General features: G+C 37.1%; 1 protein-coding gene across 4 annotated transcripts in view; it reads left to right on the top strand.

The window, feature by feature from the left end:
• Positions 1–25,704, top strand: part of LOC119559610 (putative serine/threonine-protein kinase haspin homolog) — a 126,545-nt gene that overhangs the window by 60,490 nt on the left and 40,351 nt on the right. For 2 of the 4 annotated variants that reach the window (XM_037872637.1, XM_037872636.1), the window contains one exon: positions 22,349–22,786. The exons of the other annotated variants lie outside the window; for them this stretch is intronic. In XM_037872637.1, coding sequence (XP_037728565.1) covers positions 22,349–22,595 — 247 coding nt within the window. In that variant the 3' untranslated portion in view covers positions 22,596–22,786. Of the gene's footprint in view, positions 1–22,348; positions 22,787–25,704 lie in introns of those variants that run through there. 4 annotated transcript variants of the gene reach the window in all.

Here is a 25,704-nt window from a genome sequence, read left to right on the forward strand (position 1 = left end):
ATATCGGCGTGCGCCGTGGATGAATAACATAATGTTGGCTAATTCATATGGAAATTAATTAACTGACAATTATTTTGTTAGCGGAGATTATCGAATTTATCACCTGGAAAGGTGCACACATCAGCAAATCGCTGACTATTCAGAGGGCTCTTGCAATTGTACATACGACTACAAGGCTGATACTCGCCGCTGAAAAAAGTTTATAGTAGTCTATAAAACTGTAGAATACTGCACGAATATTTATATATGTATGTTTATAAGAAAGGAACCGTGTTCCGACAAACCTACCCATTTTTTAAATCCTGGGCGATGAGATCTCGACGCTCCGGATCCTGGGCTTTGGGAAAATATTATATTGGATATATTGCACCAAAATACGGCTGTTCTTAAGTATACTAATTCACTTACACACAAAATACATATATATATATATATATTATGCCAGAGGCATGCGTCTTCGTCCTCTCTGATTGTTCATCATAATTCGCACTTTGTCTATTGATTCGGTGTGTTTAAATGTATTTAAATTCATGTTTGAATGCTTACAATGTTTTTTTTTCACTTGTTCTCCAATTTTATTACTTGAGGATATTGGTCTTTGGTTATGCATAAGTTCACTTTAGCTTTGATTGGCTCGATTAACACATTTACATTGCATTACAACTTTCTTCGAAGTACGTTATTGGCCACTACGCTTTTGAACGGATAGCTCCTACAGCTGAACAATTTTCAGGAGCATGGGGATCACAGGTACTGCGGCTACAAACATCACAGTATGTCAGATGTCGTCCTTATTGTTGATCCTCTCCACGTTCTTTGATGGCAATGGCGGCGCTGGTCCGACACATAAGAATCTTTTCTCCTCAAGGACTGTTGGATATGGTGGCTGGTCTTGGTGGCAGAAGACTCCGTGGACGACTACCCCAGGGAAAATCGTCTTCCCTCGGAGGTGCCGGCTTCCGTCAGCAAGACACACAAATCGATTCTCTCCCTATCTCTATTTGTCTAAGGTCTTTTATACCAGACTAGAGCTTTTACTTGGCTGCCGGTATGGATCGGATAAACTAGGTCTTCCCACCTAGGATTACTGTTTCTTGATATCTGCTATCTTGGGAGTTAACTGCCGGCTGTTGCCCTTCGTCAGCTACCGGAGTATGGTTACCAGTAGGTCGATCGTGGCCGTTGTTCTGGCCACGCGACATCCGAGAATTGCCGAATTTCATTTTCTTCTGCCTTCACCAGTATGAGTATGATTAGTAACATGCACCCCTCCCCCTGGCTAAAGATTCGTCGTTGTTTCTCTATGTGAATCTTTCTATGTGGAGGGCGTACGTAACAGAGGTTGAAAGAGAGAGAAATTGGAGAATGAGAAAGTGGAGATTGCGAGATTGTAGATCGATAAGTTTGAAAAAGAGCGTTTGGAGAATGAGAGTTTGGAGATTAAGAGAGTAGAGACTTCGAGGGCAGAGCGAGGGTGCAGTGGAAAATAACGGATCGCATCGGACTTTGGATCTTGTCGTGAGCTTTGGACTGGGAGCTTTGGATCTCAGCAGTGGGACGGCGAGCCTCCGTGCATATTGCCACAGGAGAATCGGCAGGATCGCGCCAAGACGTAGGACTCCAGTTGGAAGCAGTGGACAGAGGACAAAGGGGTCGGGAAGTGGAGTATACCAGCGGGCCGTGCGGAAAAGGGAAATAACGGTTCCCGGAAGCCCTATTTAAGGCCGCAGAGCGCTGGCAGCTGGATCAGTCGATCACGTGAAGTCAATCCATCAAGATCAGGCAGTTATCAAAGTTAAAGAACCAGTCAACCAGCAGCAAGACAACAACAACAAGTCAAGTCGTCGGAAGCATAGCGTTGGGGAGGCTACAAGGAGCAAGATCGCTACGTAGAGACGTTCGGTATTGAGACATCAGGAATTTCAGAATTGAGTCACAGGTAGCTGAGGTCCTGAAAGCATCACACGGCTAAGTTAAGGCGATATATTCCTACTCTTGTCCACACCCTGCACTGCACCCGGCGGGTCCGACAGAAGAAATTATGTTTTAGTTTTATGATTTTTTATACCGCAACACCACAACTTAGCTCAAGAAGATGTCACAAGAAAAGGAAAGAAGAACGATCAGTGTGACCAAAGGCTACGCTTTCATTAATGCCTAAAATGGATAATAGCTAAATGGTATTTCTGTATAGGAATAGGGGTATTCTAACACGCCCCCTCAGAAATAACATCTATAAAATTATAAACATAACATAATATATTCATTTGAAATTGTTATGTACTTAGTGTTGGTGGTGTGCATTTTGGGAATAGTTAAGTGATCCAGCATTTGCTGCAAGGATATGAGGAAAACCCAGAAAAACCCGATCAGATCACTCTTACATATACATATGTTAACATAGAATTTCTTTTAAATTTCAGTAACAATGCTTATACAAAAAACGAACAAAAGTATTTCAATGAGATCAATTAAATTCAAATCAAAACAAGAAAGGAAGTTAGCTTCGGCAAGCCGAAGCTTATATACCCTTGCAGATATAATTATTAAATTTAAAAACACAAAAAATGATATTCCCAATAGTATAAGATAATATGCTAAAAAACACCAAAGATATAATTAAAAAAAATTTTTTTTCCGATTATTCCTATGGGAGCTATAAGATATAGTTGTCCGATCCGGCTGGTTCCGACTTATATACTACCTGCAAAAGATATAAGACTTTTGGGAAAGTTTCAGCCCGATAGCTTTAGAACTGAGAGACTAGTTTGCGTAGAAACGGACGGACAGAGGGACATTGCTAGATCGACTCGTCTAGTCATGCTGATCAAGAATATATAAACTTTATGGGGTCGGAATCGTCTCCTTCACTGCGTTGCAAACTTCTGACTGAAATCAATATACCCTCTGCAAGTGTATAAAAAATAAAAAAAAAATCCAGCATCAGCAAACAGTGGATCAGTCATCTTGCAGTAATCAAAATTATTATGTCGTATATCCAAGAACAGCAAGTTGATTCTTTGTGGAAATATACTCAAGACAAATGGTGTTACTTTCAATTTTATCTCTGGCAAAATGATATTTGATATCAATATGTTTGGCTCGTTTATGATATGAGGGATTATTTGCTATACTGATACAGCCTTGGTTATCTTCGTAAATTTTAATTGGATTTTCGATTTTGATATTAACACTACTAAGAAGAAATTTTGGACACAACGCTTCTCTTACAGCTTCAAATAATGCCATGTACTCAGCTTCAGTTGATGAGGTTGCTACTGAGTTCCGCCTCTTTGTGTTCCAACAAATTAAATTTAAATCGAACATTTTGAATAAATACCCTGTGATACTTTTTCTGTCAATCCCGTTTCCTCCCCAATCAGAATCTACATAACCAATTAATGTAATTTTAAGCTCAGCATTTCTTTTAAAAATAAGTTTCATTTCAATAGTTCCCTTTAAATACCTAAGGACCCTTTTTAAGCACTGCCATATCTCGGAAATATTTTTGCTACTATATATACTCAAGATATTTACTGCAGTAGTTAAGTTTGAACGTGTACATAGCATTATGTATATTAAGCACCCTATGAGATTACGACATGGAGCATTGCAGTTTTCATCTGAATTAAGTAACTCATAATTTGGTTTGTTTGGTAAGGGAGTACTTAATGCATTGAAATTATCCATGTTAAATTTATTTAAGATTTTTTTAACACCAAGTTTGGCTCAAGAGAATTTTACCTTTATGCATTTCTATTCTAATACCAATAAAATGTTATATGTATTTTGAGTCGGTCATTTTTAACTTTTTCATTAAATAATTGAATTTATTCATTGTTCTGATATTCCCCGTTGCTATCACCACATCATCAACATATAACAGCACATAAATATTTTCCTTAATATCACCTTTATCAAGGATATACACTGGTCGGCATATGTATTTTGACAAAATAAAAGTTAAGTATACTCATAACTTGAATTTACTTCTTGTAAACTATAGGCATCAATGGAAAGGTAATTTCAATGCCGTTTGAATGATACAATACATTTCTTTACCCATTCAGTACTTATTGAAAAGGACGAATTTGTGTAAATCAACTTTGAAATTTTTAAAAAAAACTTTTTTCCTCGTCTTGAAAAATTAAATTTTTTGATGCAAAAAGTTTCTTCAAACAAAAACAATAGTAACTGCAAAAAGAATTTTTCAAAAATCATTTTTCTTATATTTTTTATGATTTTTTGAAGGTGACAATGTCGGAAAAAATTTGTATGAAAAAGACAAAAATATGGCTCAAATGCCTGTTTTTAAGCATTTTCAAAAATTCATAAAAAATATAAGAAAAATGATTTTTGAAAAATTCTTTTTGCAGTTACTATTGTTTTTGTTTGAAGAAACTTTTTGCATCAAAAAATTTAAGTTTTCAAGACGAGGAAAAAAGTTTTTTTTAAAAATTTCAAAGTTGATTTACACAAATTCGTCCTTTTCAATAAGTACTGAATGGGTAAAGAAATGTATTGTATCATTCAAACGGCATTGAAATTACCTTTCCATTGATGCCTATAGTTTACAAGAAGTAAATTCAAGTTATGAGTATACTTAACTTTTATTTTGTCAAAATACATATGCCGACCACTGTATATACAGCGACCTACGGAAGAGTTTACAAACTCACAGTCTTTCAATTCTTGCTCAAAGACTTCAAATCAGCATCTAGCGGCTTGTTTGAGTCCGTTAATTGTAGAGGTGCAGAAACAAACGATGAAGCATCGATGTTTTCCATAATTGTATTATAAAATATATTTTAAGAAATATTGATGGAATTCGTAATAAAACTAGAAACTAACATGCTAAGAAATAAAAAAAAAAAAAAAAAAAACCAAATTTCTTTGTAAAGCTATGAAAATTTTTGTTAACAAACATAAGTTGGTCAACGATACCGGACTTCGACCGGGTACGGCGATCTGAAATGATTTGGCCCGCCTTGCTAAAGGCTCTTTCTGACTCGCATGACGTGGCTGGAATACACAAACATTTTTTTGCCCCCTCCTTGAAGGGCTCCATTTTGTTTGAACACTGCTAAAATTAGAATAATTTATTTTAAAATAATCATAATACGCAATTTCTATATTTACCATCCAAAAATTTAAGGGTTCGTAAGTTTCTGGCTCGTTTGTGCTTTCCACATGTTGTCTGAGCACTATAATTGCGTCAGAACGAATAGTCGTAGCTTTTGAATTCAACTTTTATTGCAGATTTGTAAAATAGCCCGAATTAGTTGGATTGGGTGGTGTAGGCGCCATCGACGCTGCTGTTGACTGTTCTTGAGCCAATTCGTTCAAAACATTTTGAAGGTCGTCTTCCAAAGCGCGTCATGCTTGATCAGCATTATTTGTCCTTTGAAACCCTTGTTTTTATACCCTTGCAGAGGGTATATTGATTTCAGTCAGAAGTTTGCAACGCAGTGAAGGGGACGTTTCCGACCCCATAAAGTATATATACAAGGTGAGTTCCAAAGTAAACAGGACTTTTTGATTCTAGCGCCCTCTAGTGGCGCCATCTATATGTCAACTGGTGCGTTAAAATCTGCTATCGTTTATTGACTTCCGGTAAAAATTTCATGACATTTCATCTATTGGAAGTAAGGTTATTGCGTTTTAAGTGTCAGTATGTTTTTGTCATCGGTGCGATAATGAGCTTCGAACAAAGTGCCAACATTAAATTTTGTTTTAAATTTGGTAAAAATTTTACCGAAACGTTTCAATTGATGAAACAAGTTTATGGCGATGATTGGCGTGAGGACATAAATGACGATGAACATGTGAGCCAACCAAAATCCGTGATCACCGAAAATTCCATCGAAACTGTGCATGAATTCATAAAAAATCAGCCGAAATCATCATTGAAATTCATGGAAATAGAATTGAACATCTCCAAAACATCGATTTATCGCATTTTGACCGAACATTTGGGCTTACAAAAGGTGTGTGCACGGTTTGTTCCGCACAAATTGACTGACGTCCAAAAATTGCTCAGAATTCAACATTCGAAGGACACCATTAAAGAGGCAAAAAAAGACCCGAACTTCCTTTACAAGATCGTGACTGGTGACGAAACGTGGTGTTTTCAATATGGTCCCGAAACGAAACGCCAGAGTGCTGAATGGAAGGCGCCGGACGAGCCGAAACCCAAAAAATCGCGCCTGGAGAAGTCAAAAGTGAAGACAATGCTGATTTGTTTTTATGATTCCAAGGGTATTGTCCACAAAGAATTTGTTCCACCCGGCCAAAACGTTAATGCGGTATTCTACCTTGGAGTTTTAAAGCGTTTGGTGCGCCGACTTCGACGTGTTCGGCCCGAATATCGCGAAGATGGAAGTTGGCGTTTGTTGCACGATAATGCGCCGACTATTTGACCAAAAATCACATTTTAACCATCAACCACTCCCAGTATTCACCTGATATGGCACTGTGCGACTTCTACCTTTTCGGAAAAATGCATTTGCCGATGAAAGGAAAGCGTTATGCAGACGTAGAGGCCATTCAAAAGGCTTGCACCGGCATACTGGCGGCCGTACCGGGCAACGAGCTAAAACACTGGTTCGACATGCTTTTGGACCGTGCAAAACGCTGTATTAAAGCAGAAGGAGATTATTTTGAATACAATAAATTGATTTCGCCGAAAAAACTATTTGTTCTGTCTTTTTTTTTAAAGTCCTGTTTACTTTGGAACTCACCTTGTATTCTTGATCAGCATGACTAGACGAGTCGATCTAGCCATGTCCGTCTGTCCGTCCGTTTCTACGCAAACTAGTCTCTCAGTTTTAAAGCTATCAGGCTGAAACTTTCCCAAAAGTCTTAAATCTTTTGCAGGTAGTATATAAATCGGAACCAGCCGGATCGGACAACTATATCTTATAGCTCCCATGGGAACATTCGGAAAAAAAATTTACAAAAAATAAAACTTTGGTGTTTTTTAACATATAACCTCCTAAGCTTGGAAGTAACATTTTTTAACTAGTTTTGAATCTTATCTATTGGAAATATCATTTTTTATATTATATTATTATGCATTATAACTGCAAGGGTATACAAACTTCGGCTTGACGAAGTTAACTTCCTATCTTGTTTAAATCTTGGGTCTATCATTGTGGCAATCCTAGGAACGGTGCGTGTTTCGTAGTGCCCAAATCGGTCTTTAAAGCGATCACTCAAAGTGTCGATTGATAGTATGGCTTCTGGCTTCTTTAAAAGCTATTTTTGTATGACAAAACTTGTATTTCCATTTCGCAAACCATCGGAATGGCGAGCGACATAGTAGGGTACTTTTCGCCCGATATTAACTATTAAGTAATGAACAAAGATCATCCAACACATCGATTTTATCCGCAGAGAAAGGTGCCGGAGCCTTTGCAGTTCTTAGCAATGCAATTGAAGTGCCTCTTTCTTTCGATCATTTGAAAGGCACTGTTCTACCTTGTTGGTACCTCCTGAATTAGTCCTAGGGGATCTGCCACCATTTGAGCGTCTTTAAATTTTGCCATGGCAGTCGAGCTACGCTTAATGAATGCGACAACAGTCTTGCACTTGGTTAGTATGGGTCGAATAGTCTCCATCTTGAGAATTTCTTGAACCAGCAAGTTAATTGTGTGGGCAAAACATGGAAAATGTTTAATTTGCAGATGTTCGCAAGCCTTCTTTATTGTAGCGTCGTTATCTGTAACTATAGTTACAACTTTATTAAGAAGACCCCACTCATTCAAGACCTGTCGAAGAGTATCAGCGATATTAGTAGCTGAGTGATTAGTGGGCGTCACAAGACTCGCCGTGGACAAGGCCGCTGAAACTAGCTGGAACTCTTTGTTCACGAAATGGCAAGTTACTGTGATATAGGCTTCGGTGCTGCCACACACATGACGATTCTCGCTTTCTTTTTAGAGACGGACATTCAATGTTCTCCTTCGTTGTACCTATAATATAAAAAATGTACACATGAGAATTGGCCGCCACACGTGGGACGTACACAATCAACTACATTGCTTGCAGTTAACCATGTACTGCGCTGTTTTTTTTTTTAATTTCTTACGGTTCAAGAACTTATCCATCGTTAAAATATCACTTCCTATAGTTGCAAGTAAATAATTAAAGATTATTATTAACAAAATAGGAAAAATGTAACAAATTACAAACCTTAAGCGTGCTTTTGTGCTTCTTCTTTGAACAGTGAAGAAACATCGATGGTTCAATAAAAACATCGATGTTTTTAGAAATTTGAAAAACATCGATGCATCGATGTTTCCATCGATGTTTTTGCACCTCTAATAAATTGCCTTATTCAATTTACATACATTGTCACCTTTGCACTGTATACCGGGGGAAGTCTCATATATATTTCCTCTTTTAACGTGCCATTTAAGAATGCCGTTTTTACATCCATTTGATGAACTTTCAAGTTATATTGTTCTGCCAACGATAATACAAATCGACAACTAGAAATTCTAGCTACAGGAGGAAAAGTCTCTTCATAATCGACTTGGTACTTTTGACTAAATTCTCGTGCAACCAATCTAGCTTTATATCTAGTAAGACTTCCTAGTTCGTTATATTTAACGGAAAATACCCATTTGCTATCTACTATGTTTTTATGTTTAGGTCTTTCTGTGATTGTCCAGGTATTATTTAGTTCATGAGCGCTCAACTCTGTTTTTATGGCTTCCTTCCAAAACAATTTATTATTCCTATACTGAATTTCATCGTATATATTTGGAACATCGTTGAAGATAGTGTGACCATTTAATACAAATTTATTTAAACTATTATCATCTTCATAATATAATATGTGGGTCTATGTTTTTAATCTCTCACTTCTTCTACTCATTATTTCAATACCATCAGTTCCAATTGGATTCTTAACATATCCATTTTCTTCTAAGTCTTCTGCTGTATCATTTTTCCAACTCTCATTCGGGTTGTCTGATCCCTTACTTTCATTTAGGAGATCATCTCGCTTTCTTTTCTTACTCTCATTCAGAAAATGTTCATCCGTTTCCTTACTATCATTCGTGATTTGTGTGTTGTCGCATTCCTTACTGTCATTCGGAAATTTTGTTTCTTTAATTTCCTTACTTTCATTCGGGAAATTTTTATTTAAACTTTCCTTACTATCTTTCAGGAATGCTGTTTCAAATTTAACAGCTCTAGAATTTACCATATTGGTTTCATCGACCATCACATCTCTTGCAACGAGAAATATTTAATTAACAGCATCCCACAGTTTAAGACCATTTGCTTCGTATCCCACTAAAATAGCTTTGTATAATTTATCATCAAACTTTCCCTTTTTGATTTTATTGTGCACATATACAATAGCAGCAAACACTCTCAAATGATTTAAATCGGGCTTTTAACTGAGCCACATCTCATAAGGGGTCATCACGCTATTAACTATTGCTCTACTTGGAATTAGATTAATTAAGTAAGTTACAGCTAACACGGCTTCACCCCAAAAACTTTTGTCAAGTTGTGCACCACTTACCATGGCACGAGCTTTTTCTGTGATGGTTCTAATCATTCTTTCAGAAACACCATTTATCTATGGTGTGTGTGGCACTGTTAACTGATAAGTAATATTCTTCTTAACACAAAACTGACGCATCTCTTTTAAGAGATATTCTCTCCCATTGTCAATGTACAAATTAACAATTTTTAAATTAAAATGAGCCTCACATTTTGCTACAAAATCTTTAAACATATTAAATACGTCAGATTTGTGTTTTAATTAAGTAAGTTACGCAATAGTGTAAATTGTTTTTAAATTGTTTAAACGGTAACCTTGCTTGTTTTCCATTTAAACATGGTTCGCCAATTTCATTTGATAGCTCTAAATTATTTAAAAGACTGTTATCCCTAAACATATTATTTCGTTTTATTTCTTATTGCCATTGCTTATATGACCAAGCCTCTCATGCCATAATCGAAAATTATTTTTATGTTTCGCATCTATATTATATGAATGAAATTGAACAATAGGTATATTGTTAAACATACCTGAATTCTTAACCACCGTCCATTCTTGTCGCTTCACAGACATCAAGCTTCCAGCAGCCTGCTCGGAAAACAGCACATCCTCCAGCGTTATTTCGTGGTCATTGCGCAAACGCACAATGCCACGCTTAGATGCGTAAATATATTCGCCTTGCTTGGCCACAGCGATCTTCAGCGGCGGCACCAATTCCACACTATCGATGTACAGCGACTCATCATTTATCAGATGATCACTTGCACCGGAATCAAGAATAAATCCACATTTATCTACCGCGGGGTTTTCTTGAACTGTTATCTTTATTTCTTTCATTTAGAATTCTTTTATATTGGTAGCAATCCTTTTAAATGTGTCCCTTTTTGTCACAGTGGTGACATCTAACCCTATTCCTAAAATTTCCCTTAAATGTTTTCTTTTGTTTAGTTACACGATTTTTAAATGAGTTGTTTTTATTATTGTAGATTTTAACTTGAACAATCGTGTTTAAAGCTTTCCTACTAGTGTCATTATGATCATTTTTAATTTTAATTTTCTGGTCTAGCAATCTATTCTTAACAAATGCTTATGTTAAATTTTCCTCTGATAATGTCTCTATTGCTGTTATGACACCATCGTAAGCCGAAGGCAATTTAATCAAAAAATGAGACACTTTATCCATCTCTTCTATTTTTGCACCTGCGGCCAACAACTCACTTATCAATTCATCAAAAATTGTAAAGTAGGACAATAGGGACATTTCACTCGATAGCTTAAGAGAAAGCAAGCGTTTGCGAACTGCCAACTGCGACGCCAGACTTTTTCGTTCATATACAGCGTCTAAATTTCCAAGAATTTGACGCGCAGTTATATTGCTTGTAGCAAAGTTCAAAAACGAATCGCTAAGGCACTTTTGGCACAACGCTCTACCTTCTTCCACTGTTCATCCACTTTCTCAGGTATATCTTCATCAATGACCCTAAGTACATCCAGTTCGGTCAATAGAGCCCAAATTCTAAATTTCCAAATTGCGTACTTCTCGCCATCGAATGGCTTTATATTACTTTTTCCCCTGTCCATTTTACTGTACATACATATGCAGTTGTACAAGTGTAGCTATACACACGTGGTACTCAACTCAATGTAATTTTACAAGAACTCGAAATTTCACAAGAACTAGAAATTTCTAAGAAATTGAAATAAGACTTTTTATATAAACTGTTTCACAAATCAATTGTGTTTTTAGGCATGGAGTGGGCCCATAACCTGTTGTTGTTGTTGTAAGTAATTACGCAGAAGAAATTATGTTTTATGTTTTATGATTTATTATACCGCAACACCAGCACCACAACTTAGCTCAAGAAGATGTCACAAGAAAGGGAAAGAAGAATGATCAGTGTGACCAAAGGCTACGCTTTTATTAATGCCTAAAATGCATAATAGCTAAATGGTATTTCTGTATAGGTATAGGGGTATTCCAACACTATTCTCTTACCTCATTGAGAGACGTTTTTGCTTGCTATTAATTTTTAACAAATTTTGAAAATATTTTTTATATTCCCTTTTCACGAATGAAGTGGCCAGCTTCAGCGGTCTTGTGGGCGTTAGAGCTGGTATGGCACTTTTCTGACACAAACTGGCGCTGGGCAGGAATCTCTAGAATAAACATGCTAAAGAATCTGTGACTTTCAAAAAAGGGAACGGTCATGTTTTTTATTACGCTCCTAATATTTATTTGTTTTCATGGTTTGCCTTAGTCGGTTTAAATCAAAACTTGTAACATTCGGTCCCTAAGTTGATTAGGCTAATTATTTCGTTTGTTTTGCGAGTGAATTTATTCTATTCTTGTGCAAAATCTTAAATAATCAATTTACTATTTGTAGTTTTCTGTTCTGTTTTTTGTTCTTGTGATTTATATTGCTTTTATTCATTCTATCTCTTAATTTTGTTCCCATAATATAAAGCTTAAGCGTGCAGAGTTTGTGCTCTCCCCGTAATAAAAAAAATTCTGGATACTTTTGTCTGCTTCATTAAAAAATGCCATCTATTAATCAGAGCTGACCAGTCAAAGCTGACGTGTTGGTTTTGTGAAAAAATGGCTCATACCAAGTGTGCCGGTCGAACTAGTGATGACCTTGCTAAGGGTCATAACATACTATATTGTTGGACCCTTGTATTGAAGTTGCGCACGAGGTGAGGATGTTTATGCGCCAAACTAAAGGTGGCTTAAAAGATGTTCTTAATAGCGTCGGCGTAGCCTTAAGCTATTAGATGAGCAACTGTTGGTAGGTAGGAAGAACACCCCGCAAGAGAGTAATCATCAGAGCTCCATCACGGAGCCGCGGTCGACCTCAACAGATTCTCAAATGTTGTTAGGATCAGCAGCTAAAAAAAATTTGGATCAATTGCAATTTGGATCGTCTGCAATTGACTCACCAATTCCTCCTTCCTTAAATAACCTGTTACCTTCAGTAAATACTGAGTCGATTCTAACGGCATAATTTGGCTCTGCTTAAACATCATACACCGTACCAACACCCCTATCAGTGGTTCTGCCAAAAAAATAAATTGTTTCTCGGCTTTTCCCTGACCAAACGGTCTCCGAGGTGTTGGACTAAATAAAACATAACATAAAACAAAAGCTAACAAGGAAGAACGCTATAGTCGAGTACCTCGACTATCAGATACTATACTCAGCTAATCAGATACCCAAAGGGAAATGCAGATATGCAAGCAGCAAAGCGAGATTGAAATGCGCCACCGTCCCGTGATCTCAATATATCGTTATATGGGCGATAGACAGATTTAAGCGTTATGGGCGTTAGAGGAAAACTTTTTTTTGGATCAATCCATATTTTTTATATAGCATGAAAATTGTGGGGGCCACAGGTTTAGGCAGCTTGTGGGCATTAAAATGGGCGTGGCACATTCGCGTAACAAACTTGTGCTGCGTACAAGGCTACGGAATCTAAATAATCTAAATCTGAGATCCCAGTTCTCTATCTTTTATAGTTTCCGAGATATTCTCGTTCATACTTACGAATTTTTGAAGTTTGTGGGCGATAAAGTGGGCGTGGCAAACTTTTTTTTGGGTCAATCGATAGGTATTGATGAGAACATTACATTTCAGTTAAAATTTTTATTCTACCATAACAACTGTAGGAGCCACAGTTTTGGGCGGCTTGTGGGCGTTAGTGTGGGCGTGGCACTCTCTGCGCAGGAATCTCAGGAATCTGCATGCCTAATTCCAGTATTGTAGCTCTTACAATTTCCGAGATCTCAGCGTTCATACGGACAGACGGTCAGACGCACAGACGGACATGGCTAGATCGACTCGGCTAGTGATCCTGATCAAGAATATATATACTTTATGGGGACGGAAACGCTTCCTTCTGCCTGTTACATACTTTCCGACGAATCTGGTATACCGTATTACTCTACGAGTAACGGGTATAAAAATATTACCGTGGAAAAATAAAATTTTTTTTTATGCTAGGGACACTTTGTTCCAAAAGAGCTCTTTTCTGCCATATGTTCTGCATATTTCTGGCTTGCACTTATGGTGGTAAAGGAATTCGATACTGGGAAAAGGAATACAACAAAAGAAATATACCTGTAGAAACCAGTACACCATTTATAGGCATGATTGACCATCCAAGCGAGGAGATGGAGTCTTAATTGCAGTGGACCTACCCTCACGTCGCAAGACAAGACGTTGTGGAATTCTGTAATATTGAATTTAGTGGGGTGGTCAAAAGTATTTTCACAAAACAAAAGTTAAATATACTCATAATTGGAACTTACATCTTGTTAACTTTAGCATCAATGGAAAGGTAATTTAAATTTCGTTTGAATGATACAATACATTTCTTAACCCATTCATTTCTTATTGGAAAGGACGAATTTGTGTGAAAATCTACTTTTTTCCTCGACTTGAAAACTTAAAAATTGTAATTTAATTAATAAATTAAATCATTAATTTTTTTTTTTTAAATATATTTTAAATAAAAACATAAAAAATATAAGCAAAATGATTTTTGAAAAATTCTTTTTGCAGTTACTATTATTTTTGTTTGAAGAAACTTTTTGCATCAAAAAATTTAAGTTTTCAAGTCGAGGAAAAAAGTTCTAAATGTAGATTTTCGCACAAATTCGTCCTTTCCAATAAGTAATGAATGGGTTAAGAAATGTATTGTATCATTCAAACGAAATTTAAATTACCTTTCCATTGATGCCAAAGTAAACAAGAAGTAAGTTCAAATTATGAGTATATTTAACTTTTGTTTTGTGATAATACTTTTGACCACCCCTGTATATGTGTAAGGCTATCATTTCCTGGCAGTTTTATATATATCACCTGTTCGTACATTCCACCGGTATCTGAATTCCTGGAGTATTTAAATCATCTTTTCGGTCTACAGTCAGTCTCAAATAAGCTGACCAATAGAGAAACCGAATGTCTTACTTTCATTAGCTCATCATGATTTCACTGAAGTTAACAATTCTACTCATCCCAAAATATGGATGCTATAAATATTTTCTATACTACAGTTTATTTGTTTTTCAATTCTTATGTTCCGTTATACTATTCGTCAGTCTCCAACAAGCTACCTTGGTTCAGTAAAGAGTTGACACACCTAAGAAATAAGAAGTCCAGATTTTATAGGAAATACATAGATACCGGTTCTTAATCTATTTATTCTAGATACTTAAGTGCTCGGTCCAGTTTTATCGTGCTAAACTCTCTGCGTAACAAAATTTGTTTAAACCGTTGTAAAGTCCAGTTCTCTCAGAATCCGAAAAAGTTGTATAATTTTGTTAGCTATAAGCGTAAATCCACCAATTGTCCTTGCTCGATATCTTTTGAAAATATTACTGAAACAACTGCTACGTTACCTCATTCTTCACAGTCTTATTCTTACACAGTATCCAAGTCGGATTTAATATTCTGTCCCACCTTAAATGAAAGCTCTCTACTTGTTTATCTTCAACGTGTTAAGACCGTCACTCACCTGGTCCCGATGGAATTCCTGGATGCGTGCTTAGATATTTCGCGGAGGCCATAAGCAAGCCTCGAAAGAGAGCTTGGAGAGAATGAGCGAAGGGTAACCGGTAAATCGCCGCGCTTAGCACCCTAGTGTGGGGCCGTGTGCCGAGGGCAAAAGGTCGAACTGTAAAACCGCGGACTTTAGACCCTGAAGTGGTGCCGTGCGGATCAGTCGATCACGAGGAGTCAATCCGCCACGATCAGTGAATTGTAAAAGTCGAAGTACCAAGTCAACCATCAGCAAGTCAGCAACAACAGATCCAGTCGTCGGAAGCAGCGCCGTGGGAAGCCTACAAGGAGCAAGATCGCTACGTCGAGACGTTTAGGATTGGGACATCAGGAATCTCCGAATTGAGACCTGTGTCCGAAAGGCATCACACGGCTAAGTCAAGGCGATTTGTTTTCAATTTTGTCACGACCACACCCTGGCGTATCGTCCGGCGGATCTGTCAGAGTCAAACAATTGAGTCCTGCGACGAGGAACCGTAAGCTAGGGGGAAAGTTGTCTAAGACCCAGCGTACCTTGCCCGACCAAGCAGGACCTGGCGCGAAGGAGGAGCGGCGTTCGATTTGTGGTTTCAAGACGCGTTGTCCTGAAGAGCCCTGCGATTATTGGCGAAGTCCCGAAACAGCAGCTGGCCAACACCCCGAGTGCCAGAGCACCAAACTACCAGTCAGGAAGGGCGAGCGATCGACCCGTTGAGGCATTCAAGAGGCGTTGTCCTGGAGAAGCGCAGCGGTTCAGCAAGTCCCGGAACGGCGGTTGTCCAAGAGCACGCAAGACAAGAAACAGCGCAGAGGACATCGGCAGCGACGCCAGCAGACATCACGGGCGGCCATGTCATGATCGCCGCGCGAAGCTCATTGGGAAGCGCAGGAACGTCAAGGATTAGGGTGAAGCCGTGTGGAACGTTCGTCTGCGCTAGGCGTAAAGCATAGTGAACGGCTAGGCAGCTTCCTGGCGTTAACCTTGACTGTCAGCGCAAAAAGAGCGAGAGCCTAGTGGGACCGTCCGGGACAGAGCAAGGGACAGTCGTTTATTGTCTCGAAAGGCGTTGCCCTGGAGAGCAGGGCCTGTTCACCCTAGTCTGAGAACGGTGACACTTCCCTAAGCCCGCAAGGCCGATCTCTCTGCGAGTCCAAGGCGCGACAAACGACCCCGAGGCAACTCGTCGGCGAGCGAGCAGGGTCACTACGAGCATCCCGAGACACAGGAGCCAGCGGTCGTCGAGTCAACGCATCTACAAGCCAGGACGAGGAACATCAGCAGCCAGTGGAACTAGTGCAAGGCGATACCGAGACCAGCCAAGCCACAGACCCGCTGCATTAGTAGCACGAGAATAAAACACACTGTACCATTCGAACCCTGAGTTTCCTCACTGTTCTACTGGGCAGTCACGTCATATAAATTTGGTGGGACGAACACACAAGGTTGTCAAAAAAGTCTTGCGGTATTTTCGCTAGTTGACGCTGCAAACACGTAGTTCTAGTTTTATTCGTCGCATCGGGCCATGCTATACCTTTTTGGAAAGCTCTTTACACGTGCTTACACATGTGAGATTGATTGTTGTAGTTCGTTGTAAAGAGAAAATACGGCATATTTTACAGTACTAATACGATAAAGGCAAAAATGCATCTCAAGCCGCCAATAAAATTTGTGCGGTTTATGGACCCGATACAGTTTTCCTTTCCACTACACAACGATGATGGCTGGCGATGAAAAGAGGGTCACTTAAGACGACGTAAGGCGCAAACGGTCGTGGTGAAGCGGCCCAGACGGTGGCCAAGCCGGGATTGACGGCCAGGAAAGTTCTTCTGTGTGTTTGGTGGGATTGGCAGGGAATCATCCACTATAAGCTGCTCCCCTATGGCCAAACGCTCATGCAGAAGAGGCCATCTTTGATCAACAGATGCCGAATTGTCTTCCATCAGGACAACGCCAGGCCACACACATCTCTGGTGATGCGCCAGAAGCTCCGGGAGCTCAGATGGGAGGTTCTTTTGCATTCAACGTATAGTCCGGATCTCCCACCAAGTGATTACCACCTGTTTCTGTCTTTGGCGAACGAGCTTGGTAGTTGGCCACAAGGGAGTCCTGTGAAAATTGGCTCTCCGAGTTTTTTGTCAGTCGGGAAGCGAGCCTCTATAAGAGGGGCAATATGAAGTTGGCATCTCGTTGGGAACGCGTCGTCGAACAAAACGGCGCATATTTTACTTGAATCGCATTATTGTAACCTATTTCATGAACAATTGAAAATTCAATAAAAATACCGCAGGACTTTTTTGACAACCTAATATATATAAATGTATATATCAATAAAATTAACGTAACTGGTAAGGAATGTGCCGAAAAGAAACTGCACACTTTCAATTGTCAAAAGCTCTCAGTGGGAGCTTTCGATCATGCCATGCGATGCACCGTTAGAAAGCTCTATTAATTCTGTGTTGTTTGCATGTTCTCTTTTCACTATTCGTTTTGCACATTTCGCAATGCCTCGAATTGAAGATCATGTTCGCCAAAAAATTGTGCACAATTACTGTACAGAAAACGGTGTTTCGTACCGAAATTTGGCAAAACGCTACAAAGTTAGTGTTAATAGTGTTAAAAATATTATAATCAAGTTTGGGGAGACATGCTCTCTAAAAGATTTGCCAAAGACTGGTAGAAAAAAAGGTCCAAGGGATGCCAGCGTCGATAAGAAGGTGCTGGCCTTAATTCACAAAAATCCCACGATGTCAGTTCGAGATTTGGCCAAAAAAACGCGTACGAGTACAAGTATGGTTCAACGCATAAAACAACGGCATGGACTAAAGACGTATAAAAAACAAAAAGTTCCAAAAAAAAGTCTGCGTCAACAAAACGTCGGCAAAACGAGAGTGCGCAGACTTTATGATCGCTTGCTCACTGATGCAGTGGAATGCGTTGTAATGGACGATTAAACATATGTAAAATTGGACTCCAAAACTTTACCAGGCCCCCAATTTTACACAAAAGCCAAAGGTGAAACAGTTGACGACTCGGTCACCAAAATAGAAGTGGACAAATTTGGGGAGAAAGTCCTGATATGGCAGGCAATTTGCACCTGTGGCTTAAAAACCAGCCCATTTTTTACAAAAGGCACAATTAACGCTGACGTTTATCAAAGAGAGTGCATTAAAAAACGTTTAATACCATTCTATCGAAAGCACAACGTGTCGACAATATTTTGGCCAGACTTAGCGTCAGCGCACTATGCCCGGTCAACATTGGCGCTCCTTGAGGCGGAAAACATCAAGTTTGTTTCAAAAGAGGAGAACCCACCAAATTGCCCAGAGCTGCGTCCCATTGAGAGATATTGGGCCATCGTTAAGCGAAATTTATTAAAAAATGGTAGTCTCTCCCAAAACAACATAGACATGAAAAAAAACTGGATGCGTGCAGCCGGCAAGGTCACCACGGAGGGTGTGCAGAACCTAATGAGAGGAGTTAAACAAAAAATTCGCTCAAAAAGAAGATGTTAATTTTTTTTAAATTCTGTTTATAAAAATTGAACGTTTAAGTTTTGCTTTAAAAAAAACAAAAAGAAAAATTGAAATCGAATAAAAAACATGAAAGTTATAGTAGAAAGAAAGTGTGCAGTTTCTTTTCGGCACATTCCTTATTTGAGTTTGTTTGATTTGAATATATATTTGAACTCTCATTCGATAATATTAACATTACAAATTAAGTGAATATTATCGAATCATTTGATATTAAAAAATAAGTAAATTTTTGATATATAGAATCGATAATATAAGTATATATATATAATATCTTATTGTCTACTTTAGTGTGGTATATATTATTAATTTTAGAGGTGCCATTAAAGGGTAGTACATATGACCCATTTAAATGAGTGCCATTAACTGTATTTTGTCCATTTACAAAAATGGCTCCATCTTGGATTACATCTACATATTTATTTTTTCTCTAATTTTGTTACATAAGGATTTTTCTCCATTTAGTAATCTGGTAGAACAAGAGCCTACTGGGTTTATTGTGCAATAATTATTAAATATTTCTGTCTTAAAATTAGACATTACGTAATACTTATTTCTACATTTTGCGACGTAATTATCAGTTAATATTAATATTCATGAAATGGATCTTGATTAGTAAACGTTACAACGATGGATAAAATAGGGTATTTTATGTATAGTATAATAAGATCTTGGTGCAAAGCGATTTTAAATTTAGATATATCCATTAGGTCAGTTATAATTGCAGATTTTTGTTCATGTTTATAAATTTCTTGAACGTCTTCATTGTTTAGAATTAAAGTATTAAATACAACAATTTTTGCTAGTGCAATTGTGTCCATTCAATTCATAAGGGCGTAGTTAACCAAGCGCAGACGACATTTCTTAAGTGAAAATTCTTGATCTTCTAAGGCGGTTTTAAATTCGTCAGATAAAGATTTTGTTTCTTTGAATATTTTAGAAATTATAACGATCTGGTTATTATTATACCCGTTGCTCGTAGAGTAAAAGGATATACTAGATTCGTCGGAAAGTATGTAACAGGCAGAAGGTAGCGTTTCCGACCCCATAAAGAATATAAATTCTTCATGAGGATCACTAGCCGAGTCGATCTAGCCATCTCGGAAACTATGAGAGCTAGGCTATTGAGATTTGTCGTGCAGATTCCTGAGCTACTTACGCAGCGCAAGTTTGTTTCAGCAGCGTGCCACGCCCACTCTAACACCCACAAACCGCTCAAAACTGTGGCTCATACAGTTTTGATGCTAGAATAAAAATTTTAACTGAAACGTATTGTTCTCAACAATACCTATCGATTGACCCAAAAAAAATTTTGCCACGCTCATTTTATCGCCCACAAACCGCCCCCAAACTTCAAAAAATCGTATATATGAACGTGGATATCTCGGAAACTCTTAAAGATGGATGCTGCTTGCATATCTCCATTTCCCTTTGGTCCCTTTAGCTGAGTAACGGGTATCTGATAGTCGAGGTACTCGACTATAGCGTTCTTCCTTGTTTTAAATCTAGATTGGTCTTTTCGTAAAAAGAAAATTAATAAAAAAAAATTGTTTTATTTGATTAACAAAAAAAATTGTATTCTTTGAAAAAGTGGGACCACGACCATTCTTTCTTTTTTTAATTGCTTTAAAATTTATATACTTAATTAAAAAAAAAAACAAGTGTTTCTTGGTTTTAAGTTATTAATTAGTGCCACAAAAAGTGGTCAAATTCCCCATAGTGCAATGCTACCACTGGAACGTCCTGCAAGGGTATAGAAACTTCGTCTTGTGGTTTTAAATTCGTCAGATAAAGATTTTGTTTCTTTGAATATTTTAGAAATTATAACGATCTGGTTATTATTATACCCGTTGCTCGTAGAGTAAAAGGGTATACTAGATTCGTCGGAAAGTATGTAACAGGCAGAAGGTAGCGTTTCCGACCCCATAAAGAATATATATTCTTCATGAGGATCACTAGCCGAGTCGATCTAGCCATGTCCGTCTGTCCGTCTGTCCGGATGAACGCTGAGATCTCGGAAACTATGAGAGCTAGGCTATTGAGATTTGGCATGCAGATTCCTGAGCTTCTTACGCAGCGCAAGTTTGCTTCAGTAGAGTGCCACGCCCACTCTAACGCCCACAAACCGCCAAAAACTGTGGCTCCTACAGTTTTGATGCTAGAACAAAAATTTTAACTGAAATGTATTGTTCTCATCAATACCTATCGATTGAACCAAAAAAAAAGGTTGCTTTAAAGCCCACAAACCGACCACATACTTCAAAAAATCGTAAGTATGAACGCGGATATCTCGGAAAATATCAAAGATAGAGAAATGGAATTTCAGATTTAGATTCCGTAGACTTGAGCGCAGCCCATGTTTGTTACGCGAATATGCCACGCCCACAAACAGCCCAAGCCTGTGGCGCCCACAATTTTTATGCTAGATAAAAATTTTTAACTGAAATGTATTGGTCTCGTCAATACCTATAGATTGATCCAAAAAAAAACGTTGCCACGCCCACTCTAACGCCCCCATCGCTTAAATCTGTTTACCGCCGGTAGGTGGCGCATTTCAATCTCGCTTTGCTGCTTGCATATCTCTATTTTCCTTTGGTCCCTTTAGCTGAGTAACGGGTATTTGATAGTCGAGGTACTCGACTATAGCGTTCTTCCTTGTTTAAATTTAGATTGGTCTTTTCATAAAAACAATATTAATAAAAAAATTATTTTATTTGATTAACACAAAAAAATTCTATTCTTTTTAAAAGTGGTACCACGACCATTCTTTCTTTATTTGATTCCTTTAAATTGTATATACTTAATTCGAAAAAAACAAGTGTTTCTTGGTTTTAAGGGGGTATTCTAGTCTAGAGGCTCTAGTTTCGAGCCTTTTTTAACAATTAATTAAAGCTAAACAATTGACATTTTTAGTGTCGGGTTTTTTATCATTTGTTTATTTAACTTAGAAGAGTACATAAAATAAAATTAAAAAAAAAAAAATTTTTTTTTCATCGAGTTATGCGTCCTTGAAGTAGAGGGGGAAAAAAAAAGGCCGTGTCCTCGTCGCCATGATTTCTACCCTTGTGGTCATCTTAAAAATAAAAAATAAAAAGATTCTTAATCAGTACGAATGTCGCTATGTCATGAACCAGCAAAACTAAAAAAAAAAAATTTTTTTCATAAAATGGCGGCCACTCAAAAAAAGTCGATTTTTTTATCGATTTTTTTAAAAATATTACAAATTTTAAATTCTTAATTTTTGTTGGTTTATGCGATAGAGAGATATTGAAAGAATATTCATGCCAAATTTTAAGTAAATCGGCTGATTAGAACTTGAAATATTATGGCTACCGTATCAGAAAAAGTAGTTTGGAGAAAAACGCGTTTAAAGTTTTACGTTAAATTTTAGGCAGTGTAACTGATAGAATAGCACGTATAACTTACATTCTCTTAATCAGCCATAATTTTAAAAATAATTTGAATTTTGAAAAATCCGTTTAGGGAGATATTTTTGAATATCTAAACTATCGAATTATGAAAAAAAAAATTTCAATTTTTTTAAATTTCTAGACTAGAATACCCCCTTAAGTTATTAATTAGTGCCACAAAAAGTGATCAAATTCCCCATAGTGCAATGCTACCACTGGAACGTCCTGCAAGGGTATAGAAACTTCGTCTTGCGGAAGTTAGCTTCCCTTTCTAGTTTTAATTGCATTCGGCTTACCGAAGTTACCTTTCTTTCCTGTTATAATAATTATAATTGTTATATTCTTTTATAGGAACAACTGGTCATTATATTCCCCAAAAACAAATATCCTATGGTTGTCCTATATTATTGCAAAGCTAATGGATAGCGTTAAATATAAAAGTATCAATTCAAAGGTTCACAGACTGCACATTAACAAGCTAAAGGAACTGCAAAGCATTATACTGACATTTGAAAGCGCCGCACATTGCGCGAGACATATGTTTAATTTGAGAGAAACGAACAAAGAACATTCTGTTCTGTTTAAAGAAAAAAATTAAAAAGTATACAAAAAATAGTTTTAAATACTTTTATATTTTCAATTTAAGATAAAAAGAGACAAATTTACATTTGGCAAATATTGAACATCTATAAAAAGCCGGACAGCAATCTGTAACGGTAGTTAAGTATCTAACACTAAATAAATTTGTCAACTTCGAATAAAAAATCTATTTCTTAAATGCTTCAAAAAGTGTATCAATTTCATTGAAAACTAGATTTCTCTCTTTTTCTAAGGCCAAACATTCATATCAAGAACTTAAGGAAAGAAGGAAAGCTGGTATACATTAATATCAAACCAGGGACATAAGAGTAAGTAATAATAACAGTATGAATATAAAGCATTATGCTTTATAATCATAAACATCAAACTCAATAAGGGGAAATGATTTTACGGCGATTAGAACTCGCATTTCAGGGCGAGCTAGTCGATCGCTACGAAAAACGTGATAGTTGCCGTCAAAAATTCGCTGTCAGGCCTGGAGGACTGTGAGGACGTTTCAGGAAAGGCATCTGCACCAAAGGTAACAACTATCAACCTGTATTTTACTAAGTTTACCAAAACAAAAATAATCTTTTAGTTTTTGGAATTGACATTTATGGTGCTTAAGACACCGAAAACAGAGTCCTTCTTTTGTTGACACACACGTTCACTATCGTATGCGTCGCACAGTGGCGGCAGTTTCCTTTTTTTTTCCTAATAAATCAAATCTTTTGAGCAATGGATTTCGCCTTACAGAAGTATATCTGCAAATCAGTGAAGCCCATATTTGTACTCAAATCGATTTAATGATAGCAAACTTTTTTTTTATAAGCAAAACTTTTTTTTTTATATACGACCTTTCTTCTTGTATATTTATACCCGTTGTTGGGGCGGGGTGGCTTGATCGCTGAAATAGATGAAGTCCCAAGAACGAAAGGTACGCAGAAAACACGGGGGTACTTTGGGGTTTTTTACGCGACGTGCATAGGTGTTTATTGGTACACTTGGAAATAAGAACTAGTTAAGCCTAACTAACTTATCTTGATTAGTAAAAACGATGGATAAAAATAGGGTATTTTATGTATAGTATAATCAAAGACCATAGAATAACAAGATGCGTAACTAGGAGTAAGAAAATGTACACAGGCGGGCTAATTTTTGCAAAGCAACCCTTACACGTATAGGAATCTATTCTTAGAATGCCGTTGCTTTGCTTCCTTCTCTCTCCCTCTCTCTTGCTATCTCGCTCGCGACACTTCGCGCTGTGAAAAAGTCAAAATTCAATTTTTGTCTCAATTGTCGATTCTTGAATTATGTTGACGAAAAGGAATCGATCTAAGAGACGCATTGCTCATGCGAATTATAAGCGGGCTGTGGCGCTCTGCGTATGTTGGTGACTCGTGGATAATGGATTTGAGTTCCATGTTCGAGTCCACTCAGAGGCTGGATTCAACTTAATTTTTTTTATAGTTTTTTTGTATTTTAATATTTTTTTAGCTGTATTTTGATTGATTTTATTTTTAATTTTTTTTTTAATAGATAGATTTTTTATTTTTTTTATTATTTTAAATTATGTTTTTATAGCCGAAATTTTTTTTAGATGTACCAATTGGGACTTTAGCAATTAATCGCTCCTATAGATATTTTTTTTTGTGTAAATTACATATCAAAGGCTTTAGAAAAATATCTAATAACAATAAAAACATGAACACAATTCACTTTGAATAAAAGCGTAATGTGTACTCGAGAAAACGATTTTTCATTATATTTTGTTGAACATGGTGAGTGCAAAATGCAAATTTTGATAAATGGATTAAAGCTTTACTGTTCATAGACCCCCAGATATTTATTTATTTTTGACGAAGTATATTTAGCTTATTGCTACTTTTACATTTGTCTGGGGAGTCTAGCCACTAACAATGTTTGTACAGCAAAACTCTAATCAATTTATTTAACATTAGCATTTTATGTGATTTTCATTAATTAAAAAAAAAAACGATTGCATAAAAAAAAGAAGTTGTTCCCAGTCGGGGTTGAACTCCGACCTGCAATTCCCGCGGTTGAGCGACTAGACCCCTGGCCTACAGGCCACGTTAGTCAAATGCGAAATTGAGCCCTTATTCCAGCAGACCACACAAAATGATTCACCAACACAACCAAAGAGTTTTACACGGACAACGCACACTAGCAAAATCGAAAATCCACATCGAAAATTTTGCCGTACATTCCGTTGTATGGCTGTTACGCATCTTGTTACTCTATGGTCTTTGGTATAATAAGATTTTGGTGCAAAGCGATTTTAAATTTAGATATATCCATTAGGTCAGTTATAATTGCAGGTTTTTGTTCATGTTTATAAATTTCTTGTACGTCTTCATTGTTTAGAATTAAAGTATTAAATACATCAAATTTTGCTAGTGTAATTGTGTCCATTCAATCCATAAGGGCGTATTTAAATGGAAATTCTTGATCTTCAAAGGCTGTTTTAAATTCGTCAAATAAAGATTTTGTTTCTTTGAATATTTTAGAAATTATAACGAACTGGTTGTTATTATTTTGTATTAAATCATCGATTTTAATTTGGAATGTTCTGAAATCATCATGATCTGGAAAGAGAAAGCAAATATCTCTAAATTATAAGCGATCTCAAAGCTCTTTAAAAATATTATTACTCCCCATTTGAAGCACATCGGTAGGTCAGTTATATCTCCGTGTCGACGCGGGTTTCTAAAACGTAAATCAACAACGACTAACCTTTTAGAACTTACTTCATTTGCGAACACTGACTTTAGTAAAACATTTGACTCTGTAAATCACGTTCTTCTGGCTAAAAATCTCGACTTATTATTGATCTTTAAAGATAAATATTTAGTTACTTAAATTGCAAAAAACACAGAGTACTTTTTAAAAATACTCTTTCTTGTCTACTCCACGTTACCTCCAGTGTCCCACAAGGGAGCCACCTGGGGCCGCTATTTTTTTCTTTATTTATAAATGATCTTTCCTTATTTATAACTTATTCTCGTGTACCAATGTACGAAGATGATGTTAAATTATGCCTGCAGTACAAGGATACTTCTTGCCAGTCCAACTTATTATCCGATTTAAATAATTTTCAACATGGTGCT

Source organism: Drosophila subpulchrella, unplaced genomic scaffold (genome assembly GCF_014743375.2).
Source record: "Drosophila subpulchrella strain 33 F10 #4 breed RU33 unplaced genomic scaffold, RU_Dsub_v1.1 Primary Assembly Seq26, whole genome shotgun sequence".
Classification (NCBI taxonomy): domain Eukaryota; kingdom Metazoa; phylum Arthropoda; class Insecta; order Diptera; family Drosophilidae; genus Drosophila; species Drosophila subpulchrella.